This window comes from Giraffa tippelskirchi, chromosome 10 (assembly GCF_054371585.1).
Source record: "Giraffa tippelskirchi isolate mGirTip1 chromosome 10, T2T-mGirTip1v1.2.pri, whole genome shotgun sequence".
NCBI lineage: Eukaryota > Metazoa > Chordata > Mammalia > Artiodactyla > Giraffidae > Giraffa > Giraffa tippelskirchi.
The window spans coordinates 34,976,310-34,988,927 of record NC_137284.1 but is presented as its reverse complement, the minus strand read 5'-3'; the positions used below and the strand labels follow the sequence as shown (position 1 = coordinate 34,988,927).

Genomic DNA, 12,618 nt, shown 5'->3' with positions numbered 1-12,618 from the left:
GGCCAGAACTCCTGACCTGACTTCTTTACAGATTTCAGGAGCCTGCTTTAATTAGCAATCTTTTATGATCATTTTGTTAGCCATCAAACTTAGAGTCATAAAGTTGTCTGTAAAAATTTTAAGGGACTGTTAAAAAATAAAACAGCCATGAAACAAGTACTGTATATGCATACAAATATTGTATTGTAGTCAAAAGTGAGGCAGGACATCTGCATACTGCTACTATATAAACAAATGTTCATTTATAAGCCTTGTTCAGGATTCCTCTGAACCTTTAGTGGTATGTATTTTTTCTTATGTATGAAACCCCCATCAATTCTGTATAATGTAGGAACAAGACTAAGTCAAGTCCCATTCTAGAGTATCTTATTGATTACAGTATAATTTCTTTTAAGAACATGTAACAGAGTAAATCTAAGGAGGCCAACTGTTTTCTCAAGCCACTGGATATGGACAGAAGGCTGCTTTCTAACAATGATGCTTACAACATGCTTTAAAAGCTTTCTTGTTTTACACTTCCTTCCATGCAATGTTACTAGTATAAATAAATTCATCCTGGTAAGAAACTGTCAGTACCTGGAAAAAAGTAAATCTAGCCCTGGAGAATTTCAACAGGCAAACAATAATAGTCATTAACATCAACCGAATTAATCACAAATTATAAGCATACTAACATTATTTCAATGTGCATTTTAAAAAATATGCAGAACAAGTTAACATCAAACAACTATATTTGATTGGAATGACAGAAAGGTAGTGAAAAGGAGAGAGGAAGAAAAAAAAACTACAGACCTTTTGTAAAAACATGGACAATTTGATTTTCTTGTTCATTTAACTCAGGCTAAGAAGTTCTCAAAGAACAGCCTATAGTCAGCTTCATGGTTACTTAAAAGCTTATCAAGGCTTAACAGTTATATAATGTAGCACAGCTCTATGAAACACACACAACTATATCATACTTTAATACCATCGAAGCCAAAAAAATGAAAATCAACCCATAAAATGAAAAGCCGTAACAGGGAGGCTATGCATATGCAAGGGCAATGGGTATGTGGGAAATTCCTATACTTCATAGCTCAATTCTGCTGTAAGCCTAAAACGACTCTTAAAAAACAAATCTATTTTTTTGTTTAAGAAAACAAGATTTTGTGGGGTAAGGGGAGGGAGATTGGGAGGGTTCTCTAGATCCTGAAAGAACTAAGATCAATTTTGGATTTAAATCACAAATTTCAGTTCCAAAAGACTGTCATCCCATTTTCCTAGCAGTTGGAGTTCTGAAGTACACTAAAAACTTCCTCCAAAAACAAAAATTTACTAAAAAAACGGAATCTTTAAAAGCCCTTTCCAACCCATAATCTATATCCTAAAAACCTTCCTCAAACACTAGACACATTAAAAATGGTTCATCTAACTTTAGAATAACACTTACCTGTTGAGATGCCTGAATATTTCCTACTGTTATTGGAGCAGGTAAATTGCCAAAGTTTCCAAATTGAGAACTCTGAAGATTCTTCTCATCAAAATAGTGGCCAGAAGCTCTGTTAAGGGGATTGGAAAAACTCTGGTTTCCAGGACCATGTGGTCCATTGAAATTTGGTCCTTGAGGTGAATCAAATATTTGTTCATGTCTTTGGAACTGTAGTCCTTGGGATGGGGCATTAAAAGCATTGCCAGGTGGATCATTATATGGGCCAGTCTGATTGAAAGATACTGATTCAAGCCTCTGTGAAGGATGATTGTCAAATCGTGTGCCTTGAAGACCAAGAGGAATATCAAACCTTGATGCTTGCTGGTGTTGTGGGCCTTCAAATCTCTGAGGCACACCATCAAATCTTGGTTGAACCTGTTGTCCAGGAGGTCCATCAAACCTCTGTGGGCCTGGCTGACCAGTTCTTTCAAATCTAGGACCTGGCTGACCGTGTAATCCATCAAATCTTGGCAGAAGTGATGACTGACCTGGCTGCCCTTCAAACCTTAAAGCATGACAACCTTCAAACCTCGGACCACCTTGACTCAGAGGTCCTTCGATTCTCAGGCCACCTCCTGGGACCGAAGGACCCTCAAACCTCATTCCACCTCCTTGTTGGACTAAAGGTCCTTCAAACCTGATCCCAACCCCTGGTTGACCATGTGGACCCTCAAACCTAAGATTCCCACCAAGTTGATTATGTTGTCCTTCAAACCTCATACCAGCTACTGACTGACCATGGGGGCCCTCAAACCTCATTCCAACTCCCTGCTGTAACAATGGGCCCTCAAATCTGATCCCACCTGATGGCTGACCATGAGGTCCATCAAACCTCATTGCAGCCCCTGATGGACCATGACCTCCCTCAAATCTAAGTCCACCTACTGGCTGACCTCGAGGATTCTCAAATCGAAGTCCACCCACAGGCTGACCATGAGGTCCCTCAAACCTCAGACCACCCACAGGTTGACCCCGATGTCCTTCAAACCTGAGCCCACCCACAGGCTGGCCCCCTGGTCCTTCAAATCGCAAACCACCTGCAGATCCCTCAAACCTCAGACCAGGGGAACCTTCAAATCGGAAGCCACCTCCTCCCGCTTGACCAATCGGCCCCTCAAATCGCAGAGGTGTCCCGACTGGTCCTGGAGGACCTTCAAATCTCAAAGGACATCCACCTCCTAACTGGCCTTGCGGTCCTTCAAATCTTAAAGGGCCACCTCCCCCCATCTGTCCTGGTGACCCATCAAACCGAAGAGAACCCGGTGCAGGAGGTCCATCAATTCTAGGGCTTAATTTATTAGGTCCTTCAAAAATCATCTTGGCTGGGCCATCTCTTGCTACTGATGGCCTGCTAGGTCCATCATATAACGGTCTATCTTCAGCTAAAGCCGTAAGTCGCTGATTTGTATCAAGGCCGGCAAATCTTGATGCAGGGCTATCTACAAATGGTTTATCTGAATCTTCATATCTAGGTCGTTTAAGTGGAAAACGATCATTGAATGGTGATCTCTGCTCTTCTCGTACACCTTTTAAAAGGAAAAAAAAATTATTTCCCTGAATCTGATAATTTATATCAAATTATCTTAAAATAATCTTCCTATATTCTTATAAATGTTTATTCAAAAACATCCATAACTAACTCACTATCAGAGGGGAGGGAAAAGACAGCAACAAGCAGCAGGTAAGAGAATGCCCTCTAGAACCAAACATACCTGGGTAAAAAAAATCCCCACTGAGACAATTTACTGATTATTTGACTTTGAGAGCAAGTTATTTAACCTCTCTGGTCTTGTTTCCTATCTGTAAAATGGGGATAATATATATTTCATTGGGTCACTGTGAGGAATACATCAGATTACTAGTTAAGTACCTAACACACAGTCGACCCTTTTAGTATTAGCTCCCTCCCCTTTGAGGGAAAAAACCGAAACAAACAACAAAGCAGTAGTCTGAACAGTCACAAAAATCCATCCCCACTTAGCTTGTGCATTTTCCCTTCACTGCTGTGTGATTCAATAGGTATAATCTGATTTAACTTTTTCTACCTTTAGAAGAGACTTGCTCGTCATGTCTTCTCCGGCCCTCATGGGGTGAAAGATTCTCAGCATAAGTACGACTCCCAGATATAGGAGAAAGACGTCTTGCTCTTTCACTAAATTGTTCTTTTCTGTCAAACTGTGCTCCACTATTCCTACTTGCATGTTTACTTTTGGATGGCTCACATTCTATTCCAGACAACAAGGCATCGGTCAAAGGGTAGTCAAAAATATCAGGATCTAAGAGATCAAGTCTTGGAAATGAATGCTGAACCTGTGTCCTTTTCAGTTTTGCTTTATGTTCATAGTAGGTTAATTCAGCATCAGATAAGAGAGGTTTCTTTTTTAATCCACCTTTATTTTCTTCTGTAGGACTATCCCGTACACTGCATCTATGTTTACCTTCTTGATACTGAAATAGCTGTCGTATTTGATGCACAACAACAAGGAACTCATCCTGTGTAATTTCACCAGATGCTAAACGTTCACTCGTCTGCATAGGGATGATAAAAGGAAATCAAATATCTTAAATATAAAAAGTACTTACAAAAAAAGTTACAGACAAAAGGAGAATCATGACTACATGGGAGCATGGTAGCTACCTTTTGAAGTAATTCTCTTTTGCTTGCAACAGTTAACTCTTTAGGAATCTGAAGATTGGCATCTACACTTAATCGATGCTGCGGCTTTGGGGCTCGAGGTGACAAGATTCCTTTAGTGCTCGACCAGCTCTCCCTATGCCTTAGATGAGGAGTTTTACTATGTTCATCTCCCTGTTGTAAACTGAAACCACAAAAGGAATTGTTACTTTATAAACAATATTTAAATACTCAGGCCCATATGCAAAGATCCTTCATAGGATCTAGTTAAAATGAATACATGTAATAAAAGTTAATTAAATGATTAAGAGCACAAGATCTGAAGTCAGGAAAATCAGATATAAATTCTGATTCTTGTGTATCCTGGATGTGCCACCTTAGGTAGATTAGTTAACCTTCCTCAACTTCAGTTTCCTTATCTGTAAGGTAGCAATAATAATGGTACTTAACTTGACAAGGTTTTAAGAATTAAAAGGGGGAAAAAAAAGTACTAATTATACCACCCAGTAAACATTATCCAGTTTTTAAAGTAACACTGTGTTTTTAAAGGTACACATTATTCTACTTGATTAAAAATGTTAAAATCCTACCTTTTATTTTCTTCCCAACCGGATTTCCATCTTTTGGTAGACTTGGAACTTGGCCAATTTTCTACATTCTCCTTTGGTTCAGTGCCTGACTTGGTAGAATGTTGACCTGCAGTCTCTTGTGGTCGTTCCTCTTCAGTCTTTTTTATCCGCCTTGGATCTCGAACATCCTGTTTAGTACTTCTCTTTGCACTTCTTTCTTCCCTGGAAGGTGTAAACTCTTCCATGTGTGACTGTTTAACTCCTGACTGGCGAATCTTCCCAGCTTTGGGGGTTGAGGTTGGAGACATACTCCTTTGCCTTCGTTTGGGTGACCGCCTGTCTCTTCTCTTGGGAGAATGTATAATCGGTGACCGAGACTTGGGTGATCGTGATCTTGATCGCTTTCTAGTACTCGATCTCCCTGGTTTTGTCCCCTGTTTTTCCGATTCTTCCGTTATGGTATCCTGTTTTTGTACAATGCCATTTATGATTTTATTTCTACTTCCCACCAGTCTGTGTTCAGATGATTTCACGTGCTCATCTTTATCCTTTTTTTCTGCAGTTTTTCTCTTGTCCTTCATATCATCATCTTTGCTATCAGTCTTATCCTGAAGATGTTTTTTTAATCTTGGATCTCTCTTGCTCATATCAGACACCCTTGTACTTTCAGATTCTTGATTTTTCAAGTCTTTTGTGTGGGATAATTTATTTTTCAAAGGTGACGGTGATTTAGATTTAGATTTGGATTTAGAATCCAACTGGTCAAGTTCTTTCTTGGTTATTTTTTCGCCTGATTTACTTTTTTCTTGCTTGGATGAATTTAGTTTTTCAGAGGGTACAGTTTTACTTGTCTTAATATCAGATTGGTTCAGTGTGTTCATTAGGAATTCTTTCCTGTGACTTTGATCTTTTCCATGAGAAGAATGTTGACTCATCCTATTAAGACGGGGATCCCGGTTAGTTCCTTTTGTATCTGGAATTTGTAAGGATGGACCTGGACGACTTTTCTCAGGTTGCACAGGAACCTGATGGGGAGCTTTAACTGCCATAGGGGGCATCTGTGAAACATGTAATTTGGATGGTGCAGATCCAGGACCTAAGTTGGATGTCTCCTGCTGAACACTAAGAGAAACTGCCTGAAATACAAAATAAATGTTCATGTTACAGCCATGAAAACATTCCACCACTATTTTCAGAGCATCCTTTTGGTATTTTAAGTGGAAATAAAAACAAAAGGAGAAAGATCATATTTATTTATGTGGCCTGTTATTTCTTCCTGGTTCTCTACTTTGGGGTTTTATAACTTTTAAGTAGAATGGGGGGAAAAAATCTTCTAATTATTCAGAATTATGGGCCAGACTGATATTAAGAAACTACTAAATAAATCACTGCACTCTAGTTGCACAGGCATCAAAGTCATTCCAGCTAAATTTCAAGTCATAAAATTTAGTTCCTCTCACAGTGGCATTGATAATGAACTTATAAAATTTTGCAGTGCTGTACTCCTTCACTCTCAAATAAGGCCAAGCGCTAAGTAAAATAATATAAGGTTATTCATGAACAGAAATACACAATCTTCCTGGCTTCCTTAATTTTGTGATGGCTTTTTTTGGGGGGGTAGCCTTCTAAGGAACCTGCTAAAGATTTCTGCTCATGAGACCTAAGTTCACAAATTATTATTAATAAAGACTAGGCAAAAACATTTGCTACAACACAACATCTGGGGACTGATATTAAGAAGTTCACATAATTTTTAACAAAACTAAGATGCTATCTCATAAGACAGCAATCTAATAAAGAAGTTTTTGAAAGAAAATAGTGAAGTTTATATTCAAGTGAGTTTTACAATAAAGTGAAAGTTGCTCAGTCGTGTCCGACTCTTTGCAGCCCCATGGACTGTAGCCTGCCAGGGCTACATGACATTCATGTTCATGGAATTCTCCAGGCCAAAATACTGGAGTGGGTCGCCATTCCCTTCTCCAGGGGATCTTCCCCAACCAGGGATGGAACCCAGGTCTCCTGCATTGCAGGCAGATTCTTTACCAGCTGAGCTAACAGGGATCCCCAAGTTTTACAATAAGAATATAAAAATTTGGCCTAATAAATATACCTTAATTTGCAAAATAAAAGCAAAACAAATACACTGTTAATAAACCTAACATGTTAATACAAATGCAAAGTAATTCCACCTCCATCAGAAGGCAAATTTAAAAATGCTCAAAATGTCAAATCTCCTTTACTTACCAGTTGTGCCTTAGCTTGCTCAAGTTCAAGCTCCAGCTTTTTCTGCTGAAGTTCTAACAGCTGCTTTTGTTTTGCCAGTAACTGCTGCCTTATTAGTTGCTCTTGAGTAAGATTCTTTTGTATATCTGGAACAATCGGAGGAGTGGAGATGCTAGGGGAACTGACCACTGTCCCAGGTGTTGAAGACTCTTCAGGCTACAAGAAAAAATAACTTGTTTAAAAAAAAAAAAAAATCACAGCTAAAAAGGAAGTAGCTAAGGGGGAACTAAAAGTTATCAGTTTCTCTCTTTAATAAACACTATCCATAATCTTAAATGACTAATCATGTTTAAAAGTACACAGAAAATTTTCAGGAATTTAAAAACCAAAATATATTATGCACTAAACAAGGACAATACTTATCTTAAAGGCACTGTGAACCTGAGGGAGGGAACTTTTTAATTAAACTGATTCAGCACGGCATATTCTTGGTACTTTTTTCTGGCAAGAAATTTTAGAGAAGTCAAAACTTGACAGTTGAAAATATCAGTTATATATCATTTATGTTAAAACTTACCGATTTATTTAAAAACTTAGGATTCACATGGATGCTAGATGTATTCACATTGGGGGGCAGAGGTTTAATAGGCCAAGCAGGATCTAACGAATTGACTCTGACATCCAGGGCATAAAGTTTCTTCAAAGGAAATATTTCATCCCATGTGGAACGTAATTTAAATAAACTTTTTCTAGTATTTTCATCCACCTAGAACAACAGAACAATTCTATGGCTTGTTAAGTTACTATAGGATATTTTATCAAGTATAATGCTACATCAATCTCAGTTCTACTTCACGTATAACACACATACTTCTCATTCATAATTATATATAACAGTAATAATTTAATAAAATTGTATTTGCACATGGAAAGTTAATTAAAAAAAACTTTTTGTCAAAAAAAAGACTTGACATAGTATTCCTAATGTAACTTTTACTCCAGACAAAAATATAAAACAACTAGAAAACAGTTCATCTGATGACTTAAAATTTAAGTTATTTACATTTAGTACAAAGTTAAAGTAAGACAAAACTATTTAACTGATCTCATGCAATACAATATGGTTAGTACCTAGGAACAAGCTATTTGTAGTGTGGTAGACACCTGAATAATTTAAATTCACAAAATTTTACCCACTGGTAAGCTTTAGTTTTATATAACTTATCTGCTCATACTTATGATGAGCACAATACTTTTTAAAAGTTACCATCAGAGAAATCTAGCACTTGGGAAAACTGAATTAGATTTTTAACTTTATTCGAAAACTTAATTAGATTTTTAACTATATTTGAATCTTTAGATATTTACTACAAAGTCATTTACATCGTCTTCAGTGTTAAGGCCTAGTTAAGTCAGTAAAAGTATTCTACCAAACACCCAAATGAATTTGAACATCCTGAAACTGAAACCAAGAAACTGGTTTAGCATCCCTATTTCTATAATGCAAAGTTGGTTTCTCCTTAGACTAAAGTCCCAGGCAAACAGTATTTAGTAAAGGTCTACAGTACTATTAACAAGTTCTATTAATACAATTTGAAATATGGCTTTCCAAATTTCTTCTGCATATACTTACTTAGCATTTATTTTCTCTAGGAACTTAAAGAGAAAAGTTACTCACGTAGCAACTACATTTTCTAACAAACAAGTAAAATCTGGTAACGAGTAGTTCTTTCTAAATAATCCCAATTCTCCAAGCCTGACAACTGTAAGATTTCTCAAGATATCTACTAAAATGTAAGAAAAACTCATTTTTTGGTTAGAAACAGTATTGAAACCCAAGTATCTTATAAATGTCCTTTTGCTCAGTGTGAAAGATGAAGGGACAGGAAAAAGACTTCAGCAAATCCTTCATCTTCCTCAACATAATAACTAGATTAACCAAACTATCAGATACAATGTTATAGAAAGAATTTACAATTTCTAGGTAAAAGAAACTAACAGGCCTTTCTTCTAAACACTAAGAGGGTCCAGAATTGGCAAGGGGAAAGTACTTCCAAAATAACCTAAAGCATTTCACTGATCCACCATTCACTTATCTCATAAAATATACTTGAACAAAGTAACACTTCAGAAAAAAAAAATTCAAGTTTCAGGAATCACAGGTTGACACACACTAGCCTTAGGCTTTTTCTTTTTTTTAAGCAATAGTTAACATCCTAACACCAGAAACCTAAATAATGACATTTGAAGTACTCTCGACAGCTTCAGATCTTTTTGCCTACATTCTAGTGTTGAAACAGATCTTCTATCAAATGAACAAACACATACACAAATTCTAAGCAAACTCATCTGTTTTTGAATGGATAATGTTAAAAAACCTGGCATCCACTTTAGGTATAAACACTAACTTTAGCCCAAAAAGAATAAACATTTCACCACCCAAGAAAACCCAACACAAAGGCAAGAATTTATTTAATCAGGAACATTTTTTAAAAATTCAAATGTTTCTAAATGTATATATACCTTTTCAAACACACAAATAAATGTTGCAACTAGATTTTTAGTAAAGGCAGTGAGATACTCTCTTCCAACATTTTTCACGATAGAATCCATAAGGTACATAACAGGAAGCTTCTCTGAGGAGGGAGCCTGAGTAATAAAAAGAAACTGAGAAGTTTAGTATAATGAATTGCCACCAAAGAATTACTTTAAAAAATGAGTTTTTAAGCTACAATACAGACCTCTATTTAGTTGGTATTAAATACTTTTGAATCAATATTAACCTTTATGAAATTTAAGTGTTCAAGTTCTCACCTCTTACAATGGTCTTTAGTTGAGCATACAAAGTTCAGAATTAATCGGAAAGAAGTCTCTAGTACACTCATTTAACAATCAATGGAATTTCAAGTTTGTATAGTAAAAAAATAAATCTGTGTTTAAAAGTGACCAAAAAAGGGGGTGGATATTTTCTGCAATCCAAGTGTAAGCTTTGTGACCCACATTAACTTATGATGTACCTAGACTCAATGCAAGTTTTCAGACCTCTGGCCCTAATTTCCATAGTCTTATTTTATATGTTAAAGTCTATGAACCCTTGTTACCTGTAAAATCATTAGGATTATTTCTCTATAATCCAATGAACAAAAGAATTCAGTACACTTCACATATGAAGTTAATGACAAAAAAAAAACTTAAAGTTGCACATTAACATGCATAAAAGTGCAAGTTGTTACTGATACAAGAAAAACTGGATGGAGCAGCCGCTGAGTCATGTAAGTCAGGTTGAACTTGACTCTGGAAACCAGGATTTGTCCTGAAGATTTTCTTCACCGCATGGACTCTCCGTCGAAATAGTTTTCCTCTGACCCGCACAAACCAAGGTTCTAAATTTGTGCAGGGCCTGTATGATGACGACGATACAGGTGGCCCTTTCCAAAGCAAAAGGTTGCCCCCGCTCAACTGTAAAGCCTACCCATCACTGGCTTTTAGAAGGCACAGCAAGTTTCCAGAAAGCATCAGCAGGTTCACAGACTTGTTGAGGAGCATTAAAACACACCACATAAACCAAGTGTTAACTCCCACTCCACAGGAGCACCCACGATTTAAAAACAAAATTAACCCCATTTACCCTTCCCATGTGTATAGGAATCTTAACCCTGAACAACACTTACCCATAGCTACCTGTAGCTAGGGTAAGCTCACAGTTCTGCAGTACACAATGCCACCATTATTTCACAAAACCAATTGCCCGTACAAGTGTGTGGAAGTGCTCCTGCTTCTGATAACAACCAAAGTTGACTAAGGAAACCTTTGAATAACTTTGTATGAAAAAAGTTTTTTACAGTAATAAAAGGGTTTCACAAGGCCATTGCATGTGGGTAAACTATTAAGCACCAACATGTCAATTGCTTTACTGCTGTGTCTTTATCTTACCATGTCATGTTTTATACCATTTTAGTCATTGTTGTACTTATGAAGAAACAGGCTCTTTAAAACCAGAATCTGTTCAGTAGGCTAACTTTTTATTGTACAAGTAAATGAATCCTTATATGTATTATTTTTTCACTACTACTGCCTCATGGGAGGAGTCAAAGGAAGTGTGAATCCTTAAGTTTAGTAATGCTGAGATGCTAGAGGATAAGGACACAAACATTCACCTCCAGAAACACAAAACCAAGCCAGTTTGCTACCAAATGACAGAAACCCCTCCCCTCACCCTTGCCCCCATCCCCCATTAAGATATTTCCCCAAAGTGACTCTTATATCTTTCCCTCCATCTGGCTTTACAAAAATAACCAGGAAATGTGTGCCAAAAAAAAAATTCAGCTGTCTTTCATCAGCAAATAGTCCATCTATTTTCACCACTCTGTGTAGCCATACACAAACACAAATTTTAATGTGGTCACTATATTCAGCATTTAACTTTCACTTCTCGAAGGTCTTCTGGATCCTTTTAAAAACCAGCAAGGAAACGGTTGAGTGACAACCTGAGCTGCTAAATAGTAGGCTCTGTGGAATATTAGTAACCCCAAAAATACGAGGTAGGATTTTAAAAACCAATGGTGCACTTTTGTTTTTTTAGAAAAGGCATTTAATGTTAAGCCTTCAACAAGGCAAAAACTTAAGTTTTCATGTCCAACATGTTTGTGGCATCAATAAAAAGGATGTTGAATATGAGGAATGCTTCCTTTTAAAATTTCATACTTTCAAAAAAGAACAATAGCTGTTTCACACAGACATTCACAGGAAAAGGTGAATAAGGACTCGTATTTTAGCTGTCAGACTGAGCATGACAAACTTGTTGGGGCTTAAGAAAAAAAAAACCCTTACTTTTTGTCCTCTTTAAAGTATGAAAGGACCGCCTGAAACCGTGTATCTTGTGAACATATTTACCCAAAAGAGTGGACAGAACCTATAAGAATGAACCCAAGTCACTTAAAGACTTTTGTTTAAAACACACAACCACGTAGATAAAAATAAGTCTTGGAAACAAATTCTACACCTTACAAAGGTAAATAAAAAAGACAAATACATATTTCATATGTTTTATTCACAAATTTTATAATACCAGTCACACATTTCAAAACCATTTATTAAAGTCAGACCACTCAGTTTTACACTAGACAGAAACCGCCTCTAAACAATATATTGGTGGTTGTTGTTAAAGTGGCCTTTTAAAAGGGGTTCACTCTGCTAAAAGGAGGCTGATCCTGATCATTTCAATCACTAACTAGAAAAAAAACTAAACCGTAAGTACAAGCTTCAAAAATAACTTAAAAGGTAGTACTGGGAAGCTTTTAAAACTCATTACGATAACTAAGTTTAACAGTTAAGTTGTCTTAAATGACACATCGCTCCCACATGAATCCACAGAAGAGGAGAACTATAGGGAAATATAGGGTGGCAGAGGACCACTGCTGTCAAGGGGTGAAGCAAAGAACGTCTTCACTCTCAGGGAAGGAAGGGAGGGGGGAAAAAAAGGAGAAAAGGAAGAGGAGGGACTGAACTTTTCAAAAAAAAACAAGAGAGAACTACAAGTACTTGTTACCCAGTGGGCCAGTTCTCCACCTACAGGTTGGATAAGATCTCCTCCCCACCCTCTCCAACCCCACCCTCGACCCCAATTTTCCCGAATTTGGGGACAAATGAGACCTTCCGACAGGAGAATGTACACAAGTTCTATCTAGCCGCCCCCACCCCAAAATGGGGATGACGGGTGTGAG

The 12,618-nt window shown here is 37.2% G+C and overlaps 1 protein-coding gene across 9 annotated transcripts in view; it reads right to left on the bottom strand.

Annotated features, from left to right (window-relative positions):
- PCF11 (PCF11 cleavage and polyadenylation factor subunit) overlaps positions 1-12,618 on the bottom strand; it is a 103,153-nt gene that overhangs the window by 10,980 nt on the left and 79,555 nt on the right. For 5 of the 9 annotated variants that reach the window (XM_081536839.1, XM_081536835.1, XM_081536836.1 and 2 more), the window contains exons 2-8: positions 9,419-9,544; positions 7,473-7,661; positions 6,917-7,111; positions 4,694-5,808; positions 4,107-4,287; positions 3,514-3,997; positions 1,430-2,994 (exon numbers count right to left, since the gene is read on the bottom strand). In XM_081536839.1, coding sequence (XP_081392965.1) covers positions 1,430-2,994; positions 3,514-3,997; positions 4,107-4,287; positions 4,694-5,808; positions 6,917-7,111; positions 7,473-7,661; positions 9,419-9,517 — 3,828 coding nt within the window. In that variant the 5' untranslated portion in view covers positions 9,518-9,544. The remainder of the gene's footprint in view (positions 1-1,429; positions 2,995-3,513; positions 3,998-4,106; positions 4,288-4,693; positions 5,809-6,916; positions 7,112-7,472; positions 7,662-9,418; positions 9,545-12,618) is intronic. The other 4 variants (XM_081536840.1, XM_081536837.1, XM_081536841.1 and 1 more) reach the window with 1 other exon arrangement.